General features: G+C 36.5%; 1 protein-coding gene across 4 annotated transcripts; it reads left to right on the forward strand.

Moving 5' to 3' along the window:
- Positions 1 to 22,492: 22,492 nt before the first annotated feature.
- LOC127091727 (uncharacterized) lies at positions 22,493 to 25,166 on the forward strand. Of its 4 annotated transcripts, none has more exons than XM_051030414.1 (2): positions 22,493 to 22,633; positions 23,485 to 25,166. In XM_051030414.1, exon 2 carries the CDS (start codon positions 23,532 to 23,534, stop codon positions 24,924 to 24,926), a length of 1,395 nt encoding a protein of 464 aa, XP_050886371.1. In that variant the 5' UTR covers positions 22,493 to 22,633; positions 23,485 to 23,531; the 3' UTR covers positions 24,927 to 25,166. The 4 variants fall into 4 exon arrangements, with proteins under 4 accessions (XP_050886371.1, XP_050886372.1, XP_050886369.1 ...); XM_051030415.1 differs by lacking the exon at positions 22,493 to 22,633 and having other exon boundaries at positions 23,005 to 24,351; positions 24,403 to 25,166; XM_051030412.1 differs by lacking the exon at positions 22,493 to 22,633 and adding an exon at positions 23,015 to 23,402.
- Positions 25,167 to 25,566: the final 400 nt, after the last annotated feature.

Here is a 25,566-nt window from a genome sequence, read left to right on the forward strand (position 1 = left end):
GAAATTGAATCGTAATGTGATCCCCAATGAGTATCTCCAGCTCGTTTCAATGTACCAACTTGATTTGCACCTTTACTAGTTACAATCTCATCAATCTCTAACAAATAAGCAATTTCTTCTAATTGGGCAGCTTGTAACTCATCATGACGCTTTGTAGAAGAACAAACAACATTCACAACAAAGATCAGCTTCTCAAAAAATTTATGAAAAGGTTTGACTTCTCTTGATGATGTAACTAATGCAAGTTACAATCGATGAGTAAAACAATGAACATAGTATGCATAAGGACAATTCTTCATAAAGAGGGCTTGTAAACCATTCCATTCTCCTCTCATATTGCTAGCACCATCATACCCTTAACCACGAATGTTAGAAACATCAAGGTTATATCGAGAAAGTATATCATATTGCTTCCTTAAGAGTTAAAGATGTGGTGTCTTTAACATGTGCCACATCAAAAAATCTCTCTTGTATTAAACCAACTTTATCAACAAATCTTAATACAAGAGCCATTTGTTCCTTTTTTGACTCATCACGAGCTTCATCAACAACGATACAAAATTTGGAATCACCAATTTCCTCACGAATACTCTTTTTCACCCTACAAGAAAGAATTTGCAAGAGCTCTTTTTGAATTTGATGTGAAGTATACTTGCAATTTTGTGGAGCATTTTCCAACACAACTTTTGCAACTTCATCATTGTAGGATGCTAAAAGTTTCAATAACTCAAGAAACTCATCTTGATTTCTTGATTTGTTGCTTTCGTCGTGACCCCTAAAAGCACAAGCTTGTAGTGTTAACCAACGAACAATGTCAATTGAAGTCTTGAGTCGTAACCGATTATTCATTCTTTGACTTGAACTTTGCACTTGAATAACATTTCTAATATGACCATCTTTTTGATTCAACAAGTCTTGACAAGCTTTCATTGCATTGTTGTATGGTGAGCAAGGATCCTTCCCTATGTGTTTAAGAAAGGAACAATGTTTTCCATTCCTAACTTTCTTCCAATTTCTAAAACCCATAGAAATAAAGACAAGTGATCCGGGACGTCCACTTAGTTTTTTGCTAAAAAGGTAACATGGTAAGCAATATGCGACATCTTCAGATGGTGAATATTCTAACCATGATGGAAATATGCTAAACCAAGTATGTTGAAACCTTCTCGGATGATCCTTGTTACCCGACAAATGATAGTTTTCTAAATGAATTTGATATGAACCCTGTGATACGGTGAACTGACTTTGTGTTTTTGCTTTGAAAAGCTATGTTGCGGATAGCAAGAGTCGCCACCGACTTTTCTTTTATCCAATAAGGAAAGGCGGAAAAGAACAGGAAAGACCTTGATTAGATTTTGAGTTCGGGAGGTACATTCTACAAAGGGAAGGTGTTAGCACCCTTTGTATCCATGGTTATCCATGGGCTCTTAATTGCTTAACTCACTTATGTTTTCCTTGTTTGAGAAAGTGTTTGAGAAATGTGGTGTGTTTAGAAAATATTTTGAAAGGAGAGTTTAACTTTGTAATGATTCTTGTACGAATATATACAAAGTGTTTATCTCGTTTGATTTTGAAAGATGTTTAGAAAAATATAACTCGGCGATGATTCTGGTGCGAATGTATACCAAGTGGTGATTTTCTAAAAGATGTTATGAAAAGTGTGAGGTGTAAAAAGTATTTTAAGCTGTGAGCAAGCATTTAAGAGTTATACCTAACCAAGGTCTTTATAGGTATTTCCTATCCTTAGAAGGGTAAAACTGTCCTTACTATTGAGAAGTAAGTAGTCTTATCCTTTGGATATAAAGGGACATTGTGGGGTCGTCGATTGGTCATTGAAGGCAACATTTGTAAGGATACCTTAGCATTCGAAGGGACGATCATCATTTAATCGTAGGCTACAACGAAGGGTCATCGAGGGACAAAGTCATATATTCGAAGGCAACGTTCGAGGGACAAGGTCATATATTCGAAGGCAACGTTCGAGGGACTATGATTTATCTTGTAAGGACATTGACCTTTTGATCGAAGAGGCTATGACTTATCTGTTTAGGGATGATGATGATTTAATCGAAAGGGTCTTTGCTAAGGGTATCCCCACATTCGCAGGACATGACCGTAATATCGTAAGGCAACAAAGAGAGGGTTACACTACGGGTGCAAGTGTGGAAATGATTGGATTCAGATATATTATCTTGAATTAATTTATCTAAGTTCGATTATTTATCTTTCCATGCAATCCTATTAGCATACATGTAGACAGTTGATGGATGAGAATGTAATCCAGATTCAACAGTCGAGGGATATAGATGATGTCAATGTGATAGTGCCAGTGTTTAAGACCCCAGAGAGGGTGGTAATCCAGTTCGATAGCAGCAACAGTAACAACATCAACAGATCGGTATCACCGTTGGTAATACGGTTAGCGGGCCCAGTCCCATATGCATCCGATAGAGTTGTTCCGTATCAGTATAATGCTAATATGTTGGAGAATGGTCAAGAGGTTTTGTTTGCTGTGACTAATTCCATTGTGAACATTGCTGATGTTACGAAGGTGACCCGTAGTGGTCGAGTTTTTGGTCCCGTTTTCCCAAAAGATGTAGAAGATGTTGGTAAGAAGGTTAAGGTACCTGTAGCAAATCCAGTTGGTGCTCCGAAGTGTCAGTCTGGTGAATCCAGCAATTTGAAGCCTAGTGATGATGATGAGGTACTAAGATTGATAAAAAAGAGTGAATTTAGTATGGTGGAGCAGCTGCTCCAAACTCCTTCCGAAATTTCAGTGTTGTCTCTGCTTATGAATTCTGAAGCGCACAGAGAAGCATTGCAAAAAGTATTAGAGCAAGCTTATGTTGAACATGATGTAACAGTAGATCAGTTTGACCACATTGTGGTTAACATCACTTCCTGCATCAACTTGAGCTTTTGTGATGAAGAACTTCTCGAGGAAGGAAGAAATCACAACCTAGCACTACATATATCGATGAATTGTAAGGAGGATGCATTGTCAAATATGTTGGTTGATACCGGTTCTTTGTTGAATGTACTCCCCAAGTCAACTCGGTCCAAATTAACGTATCAAGGCGCTTCTATGAGATATAGTGGTGTGATCGTCAAAGCTTTTGATGGTTCTCGCAAGACTGTTATTGGTGAGGTGGACCTTCCAGTGAAGATAGGTCCGAGTGATTTCCATATTACTTTCCAAGTAATGGACATCCACTCGGCCTATAGATGCTTATTGGGAAGGCCATGGATACATGAGGCTGGAACTGTGACGTCCACTCTGCACCAGAAGTTGAAATTTGCGAAGAATGGCAAGCTCGTCATCATGGGAGGAGAGAAAACATTGTTGGTGAGTCACCTGTCGTATTTCTCATATGTGGAAGCTGAGGATGAGATTGGAACTCTGTTACAAGCTATATCTATTGCTGAAGTGAAGAAGACTGAGGCACTCATGTTCTCTTTCAAAGATGCGCAGAAAATTGTTGAAGACAGCAGTTCAGATCAGTGGGGCCGTATGGTAGAGGTCGCCGAGAACAAGAATAGAGCTGGTTTAGGATTCTAGAGAGGGATGTCTAATGTCAAAGTTGAAGATGTGCAACCTAGTTTCTGTAGTGGAGGGTTCATCCATGGTAATGAGCAACACTCAGCAGCAGTGATCGAGGGTGACGAAGATGAAGACTGCACCAATTTTGTGACACATGGAAAAGCTTGCAACAATTGGATCGATGTTGATGTTCCTGTTATTGTTCATTGCTCTAAGTAATTGTTTTTACTATTTTTGAAAATCCTTATCCTATGCCTAAGGGAGAAGAGAACTTTGTTGGGCATATTTCAAATTAATCATCAATAAAATGCAATTCTATTCATCCACATCTATGATGTTTTATTTTACTTTTTTCTTTTCTAAAAATGGTAGTCACAAAAAACATAAATAAATAATAATTTTTCATCTGCATAATATTTGGTCACAATTCACTTCCCTAAAATCAAAATATCAAATCATTATGGAGGTTGATTTCTAAACCCATTGAATACAATGATCATACTCCTTCTCAAAACTTTGAATTCTCTGTGTTTGAGGCTGAGGAAGAAAGTGATAAAGAAGTGTCTGATGAATTGTCTCGTCTACTTGAGCACGAGGAAAAAGCCATTCAGCCATTCGAAGAGCAGATTGAGTTAGTCAACTTGGGTTCGGAAGATGATGTGAAGGAAGTCAAGATTGAATCTCGACTGTATCCAGAAGTTAAGAAGGGGTTGATTGATCTCCTCCGAGAGTACTCAAATGTATTTGCCTGGTCCTATCAAGACATGTCCGATTTGCATTCTGAGATTGTGGAGCATAGATTGTCATTGAATCCAGAATGCCCGCCAATCAAGCAGAAGTTGAGGAGGACTCATCCTGATATGGCAGTGAAAATCAAAGAAGTGAAAAAGCATATCGACGCCGGTTTCCTTGTTACTGCTGAGTATCCGCAGTGGATGGCCAATATTGTGCCCGTTCTTAAGAAGGATGGAAAAGTTTGTATGTGCGTTGATTATAGAGATTTGAAAAAGGCTAGTCCTAAAGATGATTTCCCTCTGCTACACATTGATATGTTGGTAGACAATACAGATAAGTTCAAAGTCTTTTCGTTTATAGACGAATTTTCCGGTTATAATCAGATCAAGATGGCACCCGAGGATATGGAGAAGACCACATTCATTACACCCTGGGGAACATTCTGCTATAGAGTGATGCCTTTCGGTCTAAAGAATGCTGGTGCAACGTACCAGAGAGCTATGACCACTCTTTTTCATGATATGATGCATAAAGAGATTGAGGTATATGTTGATGATATGATTGCCAAATCAAGTGATGAAGAAGAGCACGTTGAGAATTTGTTTAAACTATTCCAGCGTTTGAGGAAATACAAACTCCACTTGAATCCCAATAAATGTACATTTGGTGTTCGTTCTGGTAAGTTGTTGGGCTTTATTGTCAGCGAGAAGGGTATTAAAGTTGATCCTATCAAGGTCAAAGCAATACAAGAAATGCCTGCGCCTAAAACTGAGAAGCAAGTCAGAGGTTTTCTCGGCCGCTTGAATTATATCTCAAGATTTATTTCACACATGACTGCCACATGTGCACCTATATTCAAGCTTCTTCGGAAAGATCAGTCTTGTGATTGGACCGAGGATTTCCAGAAAGCTTTTGACAGTATAAAAGAGTATCTGCTTACGCCTCTGATTCTGTCTCCGCCTATGGAAGGAAGACCTTTGATCATGTATTTGATTGTGCTTGAATAAAGTATGGGTTGTGTGTTTGGTCAGCAAGATGAATCTGGAAAGAAAGAATATGCAATTTACTACCTTAGTAAGAAATTCCCCGACTGTGAGACTCGGTATTCTATGCGAGAAAAGACTTGTTGTGCATTGACTTGGGCTGCTAAGCGTCTGCGTCAGTATATGTTGAATCATACCACTTGGTTGATATCCAAAATGGATCCAATCAAGTATATTTTTGAGAAGCCTGCTTTAATTGGAAGGATTTCCCGTTGGCAGATGTTGTTATCCGAGTACGATATTGAATACCGATCTTAAAAAGCAATTAAAGGTAGTATCTTGGCTGATCATTTGGCCCACCAACCGATTGAAGATTATCAGTCAATGCAATTTGATTTTCCCGATGAAGAAATCTTGTACCTGAAAATGAAAGATTATGATGAACCATTGCTTGAAGAAGGGCCAGAACCTGGTTCCTGTTGGGGCATGGTATTTGATGGATCTGTTAATCAGTATGCAAACGACATTGGGGCAGTGATTATTACTCCTCAATGCACTCACTTTCCGTTTACAGCCAGATTGACTTTCAAGTGTACAAATGACATGGCTGAGCATGAAGCTTGCATTATGGGGCTTGAAGAGGCCATTAATCTTAGAATTAAGTATTTATACGTCTATGAAGATTCAACTTTGGTTGTGAATCAGATCAAGGGTGAATGGGAGACGAATCAACCCGGTTTGATACCATATAGAGATTATGCGAGGAGGATTTCAACTTTCTTTACAAAGGTTGAATTTTATCATATCCCCCGAGATGAAAACCGAATGGCAGATGCTCTTGCAACGTTGACTTCAATGATCATGGTGAAATTCTGGAACGAGGTGCCTAATTTGAATGTGATGCGTCTTGATAGAACAGTGCATGTGTTTGATGTTGAAGAGATCAAAGATGAAAAGCTGCGGTATTTTGATATCAAGTGTTTCCTCCAAAGTCAGATTTACCCGCCTGGGGCATCTTTGAAAGATAAGAAGATTTTGAGGAGATTAGCTGGAAATTTCTACCTGAATGGTGATGTGCTTTATAAGAGAAACTTCGATATGGTTTTGCTCAGATGCGTGGATAGACACGAAGCAGACTTGTTGATGACTGAAGTCTATGAAGGTTCCTTCGGTACTCATTCCAATGGACATGTTATGGCTAAGAAGATGTTGAAGCAGGTTACTATTGGCTGACAATGGAATCTGACTGTTGCAGGTTTGTGAAGAAATGTCACAAGTGTCAAATATATGCAGATAAGATTCATGTTCCTCTGACACTATTGAATGTTATTTCCTCCCCATAGTCCCTTCTCCATGTGGGGAATTAATATGATTGGCATGATTGAGCCCAGAGCTTCGAATGGACATCGTTTCATTTTGGTGGCTATAGATTACTTCATAAAGTGGGTCGAAGCAGCATCGTATGCGAATGTAACCAAGCAAGTTATTTTAAGGTTTATCGAGAATCAGATTATATGCTGGTATGGTGTGCCAAGTAAGATCATTACTGATAATGGATCGAACTTGAATAATAACATGGTGGAAGCTCTTTGTAAAGACTTCAAGATTGAACACCATAATTCTTCTCCCTACAGACCTAAGATGAATGGGGATGTTGAAGTTGCAAACAAGAACATCAAGAAGATCATCTAGAAGATGGTTATGACGTACAAGGATTGGCATGAGATGCTCCCATTTGCTTTGCACGGGTATCGTACATCCATCTGCACTTCAACAGGGGCAACCCCTTTATCACTTGTTTATAGCATGGAAGTTGTGCTCCTAGTAGAGGTCGAGATCCCATCACTACGCGTTTTGATGGAAGCCAAGTTGACAGAGGCTGAATGGTGTCAGACCAAATATGACCAGCTGAATTTAATTGAAAAGAAGAGGTTGACTGTCATGTGTCATGGTCAGTTGTATCAGCAGAGAATGAAGAAGGCATTTGATAAAAGGTTAAACCCCGTGTGTATAGAGAAGGTGACCTTATGCTTAAGAATATTTTATCCTTTAAACCAGATTCTATGGGCAAATGGACTCCTAATTATGAAGGCACATATGTTGTTAAGAGAGCTTTTTTAGGCAGTGCTTTGATTCTTACAACTATGGATGGTGAAGAGTTCACTCGTCCTGTGAATGCTGGTGTAGTCAAGAAATACTTCGCCTAAAAAAGAAAAGAACAGTTTGCTAAGTTGAAAACCCAAAAGGGTGGCATAGGCAAAAATGAGCGTCTCGGTGGATTGAAAACCTGAAAGGGCGATCCAGGAAAAAGTTAGAGACATAAAATAGAAAATTTATCCCGAAAAGTTGAGTACCCCACCTTGGGGAAATTTATACAATATTAGGGATCATTGCAAGTAACTGCATCCTGCTAATCTTCAGTATTGAAGACATTCTTGAGCATAACATTTGGTCCTGATTCATCTTCAACCAAAGCCAAGAGCATAGTGGATATTGAAGTCGGTAGAAGGATTAGTGATCATTGTATTCAATGTATCCCTTTTCCATGTAAATTTCCATTTTTCAACTTTTGTAAAGATCTATGGAGTTTTGTCATTTACAGACTACCATTCTATTAAATAAAGTTGAGCCTTTTATCCAATTGTTTCTACTCTTATTTATCTTTCAGCCAAATAGATTTAACTTTTTATGATGATCATTTTGAAATTAATTTTAAATCAAAATCATGTTTTCTTAAATAATAAAAGCTGATACTTTAAGAGCAATCGATTTCATTTAAGGAATATCAACAACTGGCTGAAAAACGGTAAGCCCTAAGATGCGAAACATTATTGGTTTTCCCCAACCAGTTGAAGTAAGCTCTGTGTTTTCCCAGCAACGTTTCAGCATCTCCAGCCGATTTTTTGTTGGCCGAGTCTGCATTTTGCCTCCCGTGAGTTGTAGGCATGTTTTATCAGTTTGCGTAGATCCAGCACCAGATTCTGGTTTCCCCTCAGGTCTTCGGCGGATCTCATTCGACACTGATTCTATAGCAATATGTTGAATCCTCTGCAAGGTTGTCTCCCATTTGATATGGTATTGACCTAAAATTCCCTGCAAAGTTCGTAGTGCAGCTTCTCAGCAGATCTTCCTTTTTCCCCAGCCAGGATTGAGCCTTTGAGGATGTTGATTCTCGTTCTCCTTCTCCAGTTGGTTCCCTCTTGTTGAGATTGGACGAGCGTTGTATTGATGATTCAGACCAGCGACAGTTGTATCATTTGTGATCATTTTGTCAGCATAATCATCATATATACATATACATATACATATACATTCATAGATTTCATTATTGGATTATTATTTGCACTTTGTGATTCATTATTTCTCTGATCCTCTACTATGGTGGTGTCCTTTTCGCCACACAGATTTGGTATGTTTGTCCTCTTTCAATTATAGAGTGTCAACCCCCTAAGCAGAAAGATTTTAACCTTTCTCATTCCCCACTGAGTTATTTCCTCGTGGATGATTATTCTTTCAGTTTCCTCCCCAATTGATTATCTGGATGGAGTCACTCCCCCTGAGTTATATCCTTATTGGATTGAGTCTTTGATTGACCGTTTCTTTCTAGATCTTGCCTAGATAGATGCTTTTGGTCCCCTTGAGAGTCTATTACCCAGTAACGGGTAATACTCTTCTCGATTTGCAAGTATTTTACTTTTGCCCAATATCCGACAAGAGTAATCTTTCTCCCCAGCAGATTCATTTTCACGTTTCCCTAGGAAGTCTATCCTTGATATGTTCATCCTAACCGATGACAAATATTTTCTTCCCCTGCTCAGAGTCTATCCTTGATATGTTCATCCTAACCGATGACGGAAATTCTCTCTCTTTGGTATTCTACCCAGTAAAAAGGTAGTTGTAATCCCTATTTCATTCCCAGAGGGTTTATCCTTGATATGTTCATCCTGACCGATGACGAGTTTCCTCCTCTTTTCGGTATTCTACCCAGTAATCGGTAGTTGTAAATCCTACTTCCCCTTGCGGAGTCTATCCTTGATATGTTCACTTTAACCGGTGACGGATATTCTCTCTTTTGGTTTTCTATCCAGTAACTGATAGATGTAATTCCTATTTCTCCCCTTAGAGTCTATCCTTGATATGTTCATCCTAACTGATGACGGATATCCTCTTTTCGGTATTCTATCTAGTAATTGATATATGTAATTCCTACTTTTCCTCAGCAGTCTATCCTTGATATGTTCATCTTAACTGATGATGGATATTCTTCCCTTTGAGTCTATCCTTGATATGTTCACTTTAACCAGTGACGGATATTCTCTCTCTTTGGTTTTCTACCCAATAATCGGTAGTTGTAAATCCTATTTAGCTTTTCCTCAGCAGGTTGTTCTTACCCAGTAACTGGTAATGAATACACCTCCTAGTGGGCCCTCAGTGAGTCATCCTTGATATGTTTGCCCTAACCGGTAATGGATGTCCTCTCTGTCAGAACTTGTTATCCCCGTACCCAGTAGCCAGTAGTGGATAATACATTTTTGTTACTCTTGTGTCGAAGATTATCTCTTCTCCAGTTGAGTTTGAGTGTGTATTTCCTCAGTGAAATCGCCTTTTCCTGTTTGGTTCGAGTATTTCAGCCTTGTTCCGATCTACCCGTTTCCCCTGCAGATGTTCCTTTTATTCCCCGGCTGAGTCTTTCCACTGATTTATTTTCGTGGAATCCTTTATGTCCCATAACAGTTTTAAGTCGTAGCCTGGCCTATGTGTATCTCTTATCCCCCAGAGTCTCTGTCTCCCTAGTGAGTTTTTTCCTTATGGAACGCATTATGCTCCTACGGACCTTCAGTCTCTCCGGATTCTTTTCCTTTGTGGAAACCTTTTCCCCACAGAGATTACTTTTAACATTTCATATCATATGCATCATTAGGTCTTTTAGGGACCAAAATTCATTTCTATTATTGTTATTTAAGCACATTCTACTGAGTCGATATGAAGATTTTAACCTTCATCTTCTCAGATAGAACGTCCTTAAATAGGGGCAGCTGTAAGACCCCAATTTTGACCCTAAGATCCCTCATGCTATTCTCATCATATGAATTAGCATTAGGATCACACCTTGGCATTTTTCTTACCCCTCATTCATTGGGTTTGTATTGGGAGAGATCACCAAGCACTTTTGATTGTATCATACTTCATTTTTCTTTATTTACTAACCAAAATACCAAAAAATATGTCAATGTATAGTTTGTTGCTTTTGTAGGTAGTGTGTATGCTCACCTATGCTCTATCAAGCTCATATCTAGGGTTTATGACCCTCAATGCAAGGATATCAATCAAGAAATGGTTCACTATGGATCTAAGTATCATATATGGATCTCCATGACCTCCACATGTTATTTTGATCAAGAAATCATCAAAAGTTTGGAGTTGGTTTTCCTGGGAAACCCTAATTCATCTGAGTATCTTGTGTGACTTCTTCAACAAGTTTCTTTATCAATTGATCAAATAATTCAAGGGATACATCACATTGTCATACCCCAATTTTGTCCGGGTAAGGAAAAATCTTCAACCAACATTCACTACCCAATGTTATAAGACATGTATTTTATCTTAAGGCACAAGCTTCATCTTAAGGTTTTCTCAGCCCTTAGTGACGGCAAATCTTCAGTGATATTTTCATTTGTTAAAATCCTTAAGAAGACACTTGTTGCTTTTGTCTATTATGGCTATTAAACTGAAACATGGGATAGTATGTGCACTTTGAGACTTTTGGTTAGCAAAGCCCATTTTGGTTTATCCATGAGAACTTTTGGTTTAAAAAAAAGGGGGTCCATTCACATGATTAATATTGCAAAGTGTGGTGTGAATCTTTTACATTATTAATCTAAAATCCATTTGATTATTAGTAAGTATTAAGAGTCATGGACATTTTTTTTATGATTGTTTGTTTAAGCTCATTTCCACATGTTTAGGCCAAAGTTTCAATCCTTCGTAAATCTCTAAATTCAAATTGCATTTTTAAACATATGTTTGTTTCAAGCTAAGGTGGATTGTTGAAAAACTATGATAATGGACAATGTTTTAAATCTCACTTTGGAATGGTTTCTTTTATTGCTTATGATGCACATTTCATATTGATTCATTTAAATGAAAAATAAGCATAATTAGAAGTGACCAAGTGGAAAGTCCAATTTTGATTAATATGGCCCAACCCATTTTTAGTTTGAAATATAGTTTAAATTTTCTTTTGATTAATACAATTAAATTGTTAAGGCAAGGTTTAAAATTTTAAAAAAAAAGGACTAATTACACAAATCATATTCCAAATAATGTTCCAAATCATATTCCAAATAATGTTCCAAGTGATATTCCAAATCATATTCCAATTAAATCCAAATATTACAAATTACTCTAAAAAGGCCAAGGCATAATTAAATAGAGCTTAAATTAAAATTATAAAAATCTTGCAAATGATCCAAAATCCCAATTAATTCCAAGTCCCTAATAATCCAAAAAATAGTTACATAACTATCCAAAAAGAGGTTTCAATTGAATTCCTATGTATCACAAACAGTCCCTAAATTTACAATCCAAAAGATTTGTTACAGCTAAATAAATTTGAAAAAAAGTTGAACAAGTTGAATATCCAGCAGTTTGAGGCAGCAAGTCTTCAAAGACTTTTTCCAAAGCCAATGGTCCCTAATTGCAGCGCCCCCTAGTTCCAAAAGCTGGCGCCGCCCCCCTTTCTCAAATCAACATCACTTCATCTGCAAATGCAAAACCAAATTCAAAATTAAAAACTGCTTATCAAATAAGCACTTATATAAAACTGAAAAATAAACAACAAAATAAACAGATAAGTATGTTGCACGATGAACCAAATTGAGCGCTCAAAAAACACATTCCAATATCCCAATCAACAACCTTAAATCCATAAGATAATCACTCCACAAAATCTGGAAAGAGGATTCAACAAGTTATCTAAAAAGGACCAACATTCATATATAACAAAATCAATTAACAGGAGAGGACACATTTTGGAGATCCAAAGAGAAATTATCAAGAACTTTTTTTTAAACAGAAAACCAAACATAGAACCAGTTATGAAGAAATCCAAGAAGAAATTATAAATTTTTCTTTAACAACAAAACACGCATCAGTTTCAGAATCAAAAAGAAAACAATCAAATATTTTCCTGTTCATCCAAACCCTAAGTTTTCGAACCAACAGCAACAACATTCAAAAAATCAAAAAAAGAAGAAGGAAGAACAGAGGGAGCGAACTTATCTTAACAGGAGGGGGAGCGTCGCCGGTGTTGAACTTCACTCAAGTAAATCCTCCATTTTTTCTTTCAAATCTTTGCATCATTACCTTCACCTTTGCATACTGAGTGAAACCCCCCTTTCAATTTCTTCAAAAGGCTTATGTAGAACTTCAAATCTTGAATTTTAGGTTTAGGTTTTGGACGGTTGAGTTTTGTCGTTTAGGTTAAGGATGTTAGGGTTTGTTGGCCGCGCAAGAGAGAGATGGTATTAGGGTTTAGGTTTTGTTTTCCTTTTGGGTACCGATCCGGACGTTTGAGAAGGAGTTTGAAGAAAACAAGGCCGAATTTGGAATCTCCGACCAAAATAAGGTAGGGTTTACGTTTGAATTTTTTTGGATTGGGGTGGTTGGTCGCCGGAGGAGATGGCGGCGCCGCCGCGGTTGGCCGGCCGCCACCGTCTTCTCCGGTCAAGGTTGGCCGTGAGAGTGGCGATGGTAAAATGGAAAAGATGCAGAGCAACTTGGTGAATGAAAAGAAGAAAGAGAGTGAAAATGAGAGAATAATTTCTCTCTCTCTGAATTTTGTTTTTATATGTTGTTTAGGTTGGAGGCATGGGCGACGCTTGGCACCTCCTGCCAGCGCCACGCGCCTGGTTGACCTCTGAGTCAACCAGGGGATCCTGTGTGGATCCCCCCACCATACGGTGGTACACCCTCACACCCTACCTGTTGATCTCTTGACCAGATCAGAGTCTTCCCATCGTGTGGCCCAGATTTCTCCCTGTTTAGTCAATGTTTGACCAAGTCATTTAGGGTTTTGGGCATTTTCGTTTGGGCCAACTCTGGTTGGGCCCAAAGACCTTTTCTCTATTCAAACCCCCTATTCCATTTCCAACAACACCTAGAGTTGGGCTTTTCTCTTACTTGGCCCATTTGCTTTCATTTTTTAATTTGTTTCACTTATTTTATTTTATTTCTATACATATAAAAAATATACAATAGACTTTTGTGACTATCAAATAAAAATAAAACAATATTTTATTTTACTTACTTACTTTTAAAATTATAATTATATTATTATTATTATTATTATTATTATTAATGTTTAATAGTAAATATACAATTATATTGTTATTGTTATTATTAATATTTAATAGTAAATATGTAATTATTTGGTTATATCATCATTTTTTTAATTACTCTTTATTTAATTAAAATAATCTACTAAATATTTAATTAATTAATTATATTATTATTAATGTCATTTATAATTTAGATGATTGTTTATTTTTGCGGAGTGTATGTGCATGATTATTCTTTATTTATTTATTTATACCGAGCCTTGAGTGCACATGAACGACATGTTTTAATTGTGACAAAATTAAGTCGCTTTCACCGATTTAAAATCATTCGAGCCAATTTCAAAATAAATCACATACTTCTCGATTCAAAGTCGAGCCCATTTTCAAAACACCTTTGTAAGTCGATTACTTGTAAAAGTATCGCCATCAGCCTCACATGGCTTACTCTTGGGCCTTCTTACAATGAGACCTATTCGGTTTTTATTAATCGATTAGATGGACTATTCAATAAATAAATTCAATTCATTCACGAAAAAATACAAATTTTAAAACCTCGATCCAACATCGAGTATTCTATATCAAGAATTAAAATACTTAATCATAATTAAACATTATTTCACTTAGGAATAAAAGAGGTAATGGTTTTGAGTTTTCAACTCCTCTCCTCGATTATTTAAGCACAGACTCTTTTACTCGATTAATCGAACAATCGTCATCTTTAATCTACCTAAGCACAAACAAATCAAATTCCTTTTACAATAAGGAATAAAAAGGGAGATAACTTTGAGTCTTCAATTTTTTCTCCTCGACTATTTGAATACAAGTTCTCTTACTTGTTTAGTCAAATAATTGTCGTTCCTCTACAAATCTCCAAGCCCCGATTAAATCGAAATATTTTCACAATAAGTTGAATGAAAAAGGAGTTGACTTTGAGTTTTCAATTTCACCCCTCAATTAGACGAATACGAGTTCTCTTACTCAGTCAGTCGAACAATTGTCATTTCTCCACAAACATACAACTTAATCAAATCTCTTTCGTAACAAATTATACGAAAAGGGAGATGGTCTTGAGCCTTCGATTCCTCTCCTCAAATGTTTGGATATGAGTTGTTTTACTCAGTCATTCAAGTACTTGTCGTTTATTATAAAAAAATATGTCAGTCATGTACAACCTTATTTTCTTAAAAAAAACTCAGATGAAACCGAAAGTGGTCTAGAGTCTTCTATTCCCTTTCCGGATTATTAGTGTTGATTTTTCCATTAATTATTTAGTTATGGATCAATCAATATAAAATTACTCGTAATTATATATAATATCAATAAATAACATTTAAAATTAATAATATTAAAATGGTGAGTGTCATCAAATTTGTATAATATTTTTATTTGAGGTATGTAAAGCAATAATTGTTACTTATTATTGTCTGGAAATACAACAATCATTTTGGTCATGATATATCATCTCTTACATATTCGTTTTCTTTCTCTAAAACTTATCGTAGTTGTTTTTCCTTTCTTTCTAGAGTTTGTGGTGGAGTCTCTCCCGGTCTCTCTCAGCTCGTGTGGGTTATGTGTCTCGTTGAGATTCGTATTTTTCGTCGTAGATATGAGAAATGGATCTGCTCATGGAAAGATAGAAGAATATTATGTTCTCCAAATAGGAGGACGAAGGAGTAACAGCGGTGCAGGAAGAAGTATGTGAAGAGGAATTGTTTCAAAGAACCCTAGCTGGGAAACTCTGGACAAAAAGCAGCTTAACACTCGAGCTTTTAAGAGTACAATGGGTAATGTTTGGAAGCTGAAGAATCCTGTAGAGATACAGGATCCGAGCAAAAATCTTTTTCTGTTTAAGTTCGAAACAAGGAGAGATTTGAAGTATATTCTGAAGAGTGGTCCATGGAGCTTTGACAGGGCGTTGTTGATCTTGGATGGGGTTCGGGGGAGGAACAACCCTCTGACCTTAACATGCAATATAGAACCTTTTGGGTGTGGATTTATGAGCTACCACTGATGTTGAGATCTGAGACTATGGCGAGGAAAATAGGAAACATTCTAGGATCCTTTAAAGAAATGGATATGAAAAATGCTCAGAGAAATGGTTGATTCCTAAGAATCAAGGTGACTCTAGATCTACAAAATCCACTAAAAAGAGGAACGGTTGTGAAATTCAAGGAAAATAATCTTAGAGTCCACTTCAAGTTCAAGAGATTACCCATTTTATGTTTTGTGTGTGGACGAATAGGTCATCAACTTAAAGACTGTGAAGCCTTAGAAGAGCTTGACGATGAAGGCTTTGAAGAAATTGAAGAACAAGAACTCTTGTATGGTCAACGGTTGAGAGTTTCACCACTACCAAAAATAATTGAGGAACAAAAGAAGAGATAGTCAAGCGTAAGTTCGACAGTAAGGGGTAATGGCAAAGGAGATAGCAAGAACCTTTTCGATGCTTCTTCTGGGCAGAGTAAGTTCGACAGTAAGGAAAAGGACAAACCTGAAGAACCAGAAGTACAACAATTTAAACAAGGGGTAATGGCAAAGGAGATATCAAGAGAAAGAATTCAAAGAAGACAAAGGAATAAACTTAGACATAGAGATAGTGGTAGAATCTTTGGGAAGTTGTAGCAATTTCAAATGAGAATCAGTTAGGCCTAGTGCAGGATATAACTACTAGTTGTACAAAGAGGAAGTGGACTAGATAGAAAGGTGTACAGAAAAGGACAGACTCTGGTAGAAAAATAAGATGGGCATAAGGTTCCAAGAGACAACTCATTCACGTTATGATTATTGAAACAAATGGCAGTGAGTAAATCTCAAACAACAAAGTTGTGTGGTATTTATACTTCTACTGAACATCCAACTGACACATGTCTTATTCTTCAAGATTAGTCAGTCACTCAGTTGCCTCAAGCATATGCAACTAACTTTTTCAACCAATGCAACCATCAGAAAGGATACAACATTCCTGACTTGTCCACCAACAAATATCATCCCAATTGGAGGAACCATCCAAACCTTAGATATGGAAACCAGCAGCCCACCCAACAACAATTAGTCATACCCCTGCCACAACCACAAACCACTCCCCGGCAAAGGCGTCAATTTGATCCGTTGTCGCACACGAGTCAAAAATGAGTAATAATATATAGTAAACGGAAAGCGACACCTCGAGTATCGTATCGCAAGGACTCTTGGCAAATTAACCAAGTATGGAAAAAATGGGGGTTTCGATTTGATTTAGAATAAGTGATTAAAAAAAGTGATTAAAATAAGCGATTATAAAATAAGTCAATCTACTGTTTTTGGTTTCCGGCTAATCACTGGTTTTTACCTACCAATTCCTTAAGTGGCTTCAATCTCTATTCGATTCAATTTCGATTGACAAGCGCAATAGATATATGACAGATTTATATTCCTATATTCCGAATTAAGCAAACGGATGAATACAATCGTGAATTAAGCAAATACGATTTACAAACGTAATTTAATGACAAAGCGACGAAAACGGCGATTAACAGTTAGGAATGCAATCATACGAATTTAATCAAAACCGTTCCATAAAATACAGATTAAGCAAATGAATTTTCATATAATAGATTTGGAAGAGAAACGAAATTAAATTGATAGGATAAAAACCTCAAAGCCTTAGAAATTCAGTTACAGTAGATTGACTCTAGAAGATTAGTTCCTCTTCATGATCGCACAAAACAAAAAGTTATCGTGAATAAGGTGTCTTTGCTACAGTACCGCAACTTCTCTTTTCAACAGAATAAGGGTTTCACTTATAATTCAAACTGGGCTGAAAAACATAAATTCGGCCTAACAAATGGCCCAAAATAAATTAGTTCCTAAAGTACGAAAGTTCAACGAATTATTTGAGACTTATGCACTCCGAATCAGCTTTCGGATTCCTCACAAAATTTGTAGCTCTTTCTGTTAGCTTTCCAACGCATATCAGAACGCGTAAAACGGCATCTCGTATCTCAAGTTATGATCCGAACAGTAGTCAGATGTCAAATAACCGCTAAAACTGAAAATAGCAAACGAAAATAGATTAAAGGCAAAGATGAACTTCAATCTAAAAACATAATAAAACAGTAAAATAAACTAGATAAGTGCCTAAGTACAATTATAGAATAATGTGCATCAAAATGCACTGATCAACGGGCTCTGCTAGAAAAATAAGATGGGCATAAGGTTCCAAGAGACAACTCATTGACGTTATGATTATTGAAGGCTTTGTTGAAGATTGTGGAAGTGGTGAGAACAAGAGAAAGCGAGGAAGGACGGGGGAATTGACACAAAACAAGTTACCAGAGGTAGTGTTGCAAGGTCAACACCGCTTATAACAATGAAAATCGTTAGTTGGAACTGTATGGGTTTAGGGAATCCACATGCAGCTTGAGCCTTATCAAGGCTCTGTCGTGTTAAAAATCCCTCCATAATCTTTTTGATGGAAACCCATCTAAAGGATCGTGAGTTTGTTACTCTCAAGCATAAGTATGGTACGGATCAAAGTTTCACAGTGGAGTGTAGAGGTGAAGGTAGAGAGAGGGTCGGGGGTATTGCTATGTTATGGAGGGAATCTCTTAAGATATCAATTTCTAACTATTCTTCGAACCATATCAATGTTGAAGTTTTTGATGATGAGGAGGAGAAACATTGGATCCTCACAGGTGTTCATGGCTTTCCCGAGGAGAAAAATAAAAGAAAGACTTGGCAACTCATAAAAAGTCTTAAGGTGAATTATGGTGAGAAGTGGATTTGCATATGGGACTTCAATGATATATTAGCTGAGAATGAGAAACAAGGAGGGAAATGTAGGACCTTTGGGCAGTTCAATTGAGGAAGACAAACTGCGTCTGAGTGTGGATTGTAAGACCTGGGATTTGAAGGGCACCCCTACACTTGGACAAACAGAAGACATGGTTCTAACAACATCCAGTGTCGGCTTGTTAGAGTTTTTGCAAATGATAGGTGTGTATCTAGATTCTATCCTATCAAGGTTACTCATCTTTCTCGATTTGGTTCTGATCAAGCAACTATTAGGCTGGTTCTAGAATGTGCGAATCATGATGAATAAACCAAACACATGTACTTGTTTAGATTTGAGGATGCTTGGGCCAAATATGATAGGTGTAAAGGAATAGTTAGGCAGAATTGGCATGATAATGATCTATAAGGGTACAACAAAATAAAAGCAGTTTCTGGCATAGGTTTTTTTTAAGGAGTTCAGGTGTGGGTCCATTCGCAAAGATCTTAATCGCATTGAGGAACTTCTGAAGAAAGGGGATATGTGGGACAGTAGTGAGGATAATATCAATAAGATGAAGGCGTTGGAGACTCAAAGAAACAACCTTCTGAAGATAGAAGAAGTGATATGGAGACAAAGGACTAGAGCTTTAGGGCTGAAAGACGCGGATAGAAACACACACAAACTTCATAGAAAGGCTGACCAAAGGAAAAGAATAACTCATAGCAGTAAGCTGAAGGATGATGATGGCATATGGTGGAGGGGAAGGGTTAACTACGAGCGTATTCTTATCAACTACTTCTCTGACCTATTTTCCTCTTCAAGCCCTTCGAACATTAACGAGACTTGTGTTGTGGTTAAAGGCAATCTCGGTGTGGCTACTAAGGAATGGTGTGTGAAGGTTTTCTCCGAAGATGAAGTTGAAGAGGCTTTGTTCAAAATGCACCCTCTGAAAGCCCTTGGGCCGGATGGGCTTCCTAGTTTGTCTTTCCAGAAATACTGGCATGTTGTGGGAAATGAGGTAAAGAAGACGGTGTTGGATATTCTTAATGGTGATTAAGACCCGGCTGAAATGAATAAAAATTTTATTATTCTTATCCCCAAGTGAGAGAATCCCAAATATCCAAAGGAGTTTCGTCCCATTAGTCTGTGTAATGTAGTGATGAAAATCATTTCAAAGACTATAGCCAATTGTGTCAAACAGATTCAGCCAGAGATCATTGTTGTGGAGCAAAATGTGTTTGTCAATGGGAGATTAATTATGGATAATGCTCGTATAGCCATGGAATGCTTCCATTGGTTGAAGAAGAAGTCGAAGGGTAAAAAATATGTGATGGCCCTAAAGCTTGATATGTCAAAAGCGTACGATAGAATGAAGTAGACTTTTGTGGTAGGGGTCTTGGATTCTATGGGGTTTCCTGAGAAGATGGTGAAACGGATTCATAATTGTATATCCTTAGTGTCCTTCCAAGTTCTCCTGAATGGTTATCCTAGCAAAGTGTTTTCCCCTAAGATAGGACTCCGACAAGGAGACCTTTTATCCCTTTACTTGTTTATTCTTTGTGCAAATGTGATTTCCGGTTTGTTAAAGAAGGAGGTGATGAAGAGAAACATTCATGGTATTCAAGTATCCAAGAGGGCTCCTAGTATTTCACACATTTTCTTTGTTGACGATAGTATTTTGTTCTCGCGGGCCAATGCTACGGAAGTAGAGAGAACTATGGAGGTCCTCTCAACCTATCAAAAAGCTTCAGGCCAAGTTATGAAATTGGACAAGTCGGAAGCCTCCTTTAGTCGAAATTTCGTGATAGTCAAACAAATGATCCATAATAGCATGGGTATTAAGATAGTTATTTCTCAATCGAGATATTTAGGTCTCCTGGTGGATCTGGGCAAGTCTAAAAAAGAGGTCTTTTCTCTTGTGATGGGTCACATCTAGAAGAAGGTTAAAGGTTGGAAGGAAGGTTTTTTGTCGAGGGCAGGAAATGATGTCCTTATTAAGTCAGTAGCTCAAGCAATTCCAACATACATTATGAGTTGCTTCAAAATTTCAGATGGGGTGTGCAAGGAGATATAGAGGTTGGTTATTAGGTTCTGGTGGGGAGCTAAGAATGGGGAAATAAAGGTGCATTGGATGAGATGGGAGAATATGTCAAAGGCTAAAGGAGTGAGGGGAATGGGGTTTGTGGGAATTGTGGATTTTAATCTGAGTTTGCTGGGTAAACACTTTTTGAGGCTCTAAAAAGATGATAACTCTCTCTTAGGTAGTGTGTGGAAGTGTAGATACTACCTAAACTGCTACATTCAAGAGGTCATTATTGGTTATAATCCAAGTTATGTGTGGAGACGTGTTTTTAGTGCCAAAAAGATGGTGTTGAAGAGTACTAGGTGGAGGATTTGAGATGGTTCGAAAGTGAGGATTTGGGACGACAATTGGATCCCGAATAACCCTGGTTTCAAAACTTTCAGTGCAGTTAGAGGGGTGGATGGGGATTCCAGAGTGTTTGATCTGATTGGTCATGACTTATGCAGGTGGTGTAAGGATTTAATGGAGAGATGCTTCGATCTAGCTGAGGTTAGGCATATTATTAGCATTCCCCTCCCGTTGAGTATGGATGAAGATTCTTTAATTTGGCACAGTGAATCGAATGAAGTATATTTTATGAGGTCAGCTTATCGATTGATCATACTGTCAAGAGATGTCAGAATTATTGGATCTTCAAACTAGGTCCAACAACAGTTTTGGAAGAAGCTCTAGAAGGTTCCCATTCATGGGAGAATTCAGAACTTTTTATGGAGGTTGTGTGAGAACATTTTCCCTACTAAAGTTAATTTACTCAAAAAAAAGGTTGTTGTGTAGAAATTATGGGTCCCTTTTGCTTGTCCTCCCCTGAAACTGTAAATCATCTTTTTCTTCATTGCTCTATTGCCAAGATGGTGTGGTTTGCTCTTCCTTCGGGTACGAGAGTGTCAGAGAATTCGATTATTGTGGATTGGTGGGAAGCTTGTCTGGACTGCAAAGATGTTTATTTCGCGTAACTTGTGTACACGACGCTTTGGAAGATTTGACATGTTAGAAATAAGAAAGTTTTCGAGAAGAAGGAGATTAACCCTAGAAGAATTGCGCAGGAGGCGAAGGACTTTGTTTGTGAGTTCAACCGATTATGTCTTGTGCAAATTTGCAGGAAAAGAATGTTGGAATCTGATAGGAATCCTAGATGCAGGTTAGTTCTCTAATGGTTTCTTGGTGCTAGGGTACATCATCAAATATAGCATCACAATGTGGTTATTTCATCGAACAACTCTAAAATTTGGTTGGAATTTATCCCTCCTGCTATAATTTTTTTGTTTTTCTGTTATTTAATGAATGTTTGTTACAGTTTTTCTTAATAAATAAATCATTTCATTATTGTTTATAATGTATTTAAAGATGTTTCAAATGAGAAATTGATTAAAAAATAATCTCATAAAAATTTATCTGAGATGTTTTATTTTATTTTGCTATGACTCCTTTAAATAATAAAATTTCAAAAAATTATTAATATTTAAATTGTTTTTTTGATAAAGAATTGAGAAATGTCTTTCTAAAAAAAATGTAATATTTTAATAATAAATATTTAAGTTACTAGAAATCAAAATTACTCTTAGAAAACAAATTTAATTTTTTTGTTACTATTTCTAAAAAAGATTCATAAAAGTTATTTAAAAAATATAAAAATAGAATCACTTTTTTCTTAACCGATAACAAACAAAATCAATATCCAAAGAAAACAAACTTTAAATTTGGTAAATGAATCCTGCTTTCTTTCATTTTTTTAATGAGTTATTCCTAACTTATGAAATTTTTTATTTGATAAATACTTATATAAGCTATAATAAAGTTTAGATTCATAATAATCTTATTTAGTAAATAATTTAGTATTTCTTGACCAAAAATAAACAAATATTAAAACTAAATTAAGATCATAGTTGTGGTGAGTCTGTTAGACTAAAAATAAAATCAATGAATTGTCAAGTTTTGCCACATGTCAACTATGCTTCACATATTCCCCCAAATATATCGGTTATTCACAGCTCGTTTGATAAAAATATAAAACAAATTATTTAGTTCTTGATTTCATGGCCTGCAATACAGCTCCATTGACTTGTGCGTGATTTATGCTTTCTTTTTTTATGTACTTGTTAAATCATATCAACACAATTCTAATCTTTTCTCCTTCCTAAATAATTTCATATCTGCTTTGTTCCCACAACTTCATTCTTCCATCAACTTCCTTTTGTAAAGGTATGTTATCAAAACATGATCATTCTTATTTGTTTTTGTTTAATGTAAATGATAGTTTTTTCTTCTCTATTTGCTTGTTTAACAGGTTTAGTTTTTTGTATCATGTTTCTTAATGGTTTTCTCTTTGTTCTATAATTTTCAAAAAGCAAAGGAACATAACTTTTTGTTTATAAATGAAAGCACTTATAGGTGATGATGATAATAACAATTCGATTAGCACTTTATGGTATATACTTTAATATCTCACTTTATGATGAATTTAGATGTTTTTCTATCTTGGGTTTAGATTCCCCAAAGTGTACCTTTCTTATCTTTGGGATGCTTTCTTTTGTTCTTTGCATATTCATCGCAATTTCTTTTTCTTTTTCTGTTGTATACACATCATCACCATTTATTTTCAATAACCAATAAGACATGTAGGTCCTATTTATAAGAAGAAATAGAGTAAAAGAGGACATTGTTAATTTAGACTCTAAATATGTAAGGGTTTGATAATGTGGTCCTTAACATTAATGATCTCTTAAAACAATTTCTTACATTCAAAATTTTGGTCACATTAGTAGGACAACATTTTTGAATGACATACAAGCATAATTGAATTTCTTCAATGTCAAATGTGTTTGAATATTGAATACATACAAAATATCATATGTTTCCTCAAAGAAAATTAATGTAAAGAAATTAGTCTCAATTATTGATGAGAATGGATGTATGCGGTTGATTCAAGATTCAATCAATGACAATAACATTTCTATGCATTTTTTATTATGTATTAATGCAAACAAATTGTTGATATTCAGAAATCTAACAATTTATTTGAACTACTCAGTTGAGATTTTTTTTTTTTGCAGTGTGTAGGTTGAATCAAGAATTTCCTAGGTTAAATACCTAATTATATATGGCAACAAAACCTAAAGGGAGTAGTAGTACACCTGTTGGAAATGAGAAGAAGAAGGTCCCATCTTCTAGTTCTCTCCCTACACCAACCAAAAGGATCACAAAACCATCCACAGCCATCAAAAGTAACTCAACCTCCCCATCAGAGAAAAACATCCCAAGCTATCTAAAACCTACAACAAGTTTCAGACAAACCAAAACTGAGACTCCAATTAAACCTTCTCCAATAAGAAGAAGATCATTTGATAAACCACTCTCATCTTCAAACTTAACAACAAAAACAACACAACCCTCACCTTCAAGACTACAGAAAGCCCTTGTTTCCCCTGGTCCTAAAGAAAGATCTTCCCCAAATATTAGATCTCCTGTTGTTCCGGTTAAAAGCATTAGCCCTTTAAAACCCATTTCAGAAAAGACACCGAGTGATGCAAAAACTAAGCAAGTATGGAAAAAGGCTGCAAAGAAGATCACCGCCCCTAATAGCAATATTGCTACTTCTAACACTACAAAGAAGGTATCTAATGATCATGCTGCTTCTGTTAGTCCTGTAAAGATCAAATCTGTCACTACGGATAAAGATTCATCAAATGTTGAAGCTGAAGATGTTAAGGAAGTTGAAGAAGTTCAAGAAGTTACAAACCTAGAAGATGAGGTGATAAAAGTGGAGAACGAAGAACATGCATCTCATGAGAATATTTCATCTGATGTCAACTCTGAAATAGTACATGAGCATGAACATGATAATCAAGTTCTTGAGGATTCTGGCACACCTCAGAATCAAGTTGATGATGAGAAAGTCATTTCTACAGTTTCTGGCACACCTCAGAATCAAGTTGATGATGAGAAAGTTATTTCTACAATTTCTGGCACACCTCAGAATCAAGTTGATGATGAGAAAGTCATTTCCACAGTTTCTGGCACACCTCAGAATCAAGTTGATGATGAGAAAGACATTTCTACAGTTTCAGAAGAAGCAGAAAAGGAGTCACGGGAAGAGAAACATGAAGTCGAGCATGAAGAGAAAGAGAACAATAATGGGAATCAATCAGAAGAAGTCGATCATTCTGAGGTTGAAAGGGAAAAAGTTGTGAATGAAAATGAAGAAAATGAAAGTGGGATTGTTCCAGAAGATGAAAAAAATGAGACCAATGAAGAACATCGAAGAGAAGAGAAGGAAGTTGTTGAAGGAGGGGTAAGTGAAAAAGTTGAAGAAGAAGCTAAGGTTGAGGTAGCGAAACCAAAGCAACAACAAGCAGGAGGGGGAAACGGGAAGAAGGAATCTCAAGTATCTAATGACATGATTGAGGAGACTGCAAGCAAGCTGTTGGGGAGGAAGAACAAGGTTCTTGCATTGGCTGGAGCATTTCAAACTGTCATTGATCATCAAACCAAATGATCCACGCATATGCATGTCAAGTGAGACTGCTTTGCTATCAGATGTATTTTATGTGAGACTGTACTTTTGCTGAAACGCATTATGGAATTAAAGGAAGCAGTTTCGGAGAGAAGTTAAAGTTATAATCATTTATTTGAAAATTCAACTGTTGAGCTTTAAAAAACTGTTATATTTGTGTATGAGTGTTGTAATTACTATTGATTTTCCAATTAATGGTTATAACTTCTCATTCCCTTCTAACTTTCTCAATTTAGAGAACATAATCTCACGAGCAGAAGAAAAATAAACAAGAATTGAAGAACTTATTCATAATCATTAACATAACAAAACAACTTTTTCCTAGGTGAAGTTTAATTAGATAAAAAGATTACCTTCCCATCTTGCTCCTTAACATCTGCCTTGAGACGGAAGAAGTTGACTTCTTTTTACTTCATCTTCACTCAAAAACTTCTTGTGTCCCTTTGTGTACCATGGCTTCTTATATTCTTAGTTAACGATTTGATTCTTATTTATCAGTTGGGACTCCTCCTTCTACAATTGATTTTTCCTTAGCCTTCGCTTCTTCCACATAGTTTAGATTTTGTTAATAGAGGATAACTCACTATCCTCCTCAAAAAACCTTCATCAAATAGTTCAAACT

This window comes from Lathyrus oleraceus, chromosome 6 (genome assembly GCF_024323335.1).
Source record: "Lathyrus oleraceus cultivar Zhongwan6 chromosome 6, CAAS_Psat_ZW6_1.0, whole genome shotgun sequence".
Lineage (NCBI taxonomy): Eukaryota > Viridiplantae > Streptophyta > Magnoliopsida > Fabales > Fabaceae > Lathyrus > Lathyrus oleraceus.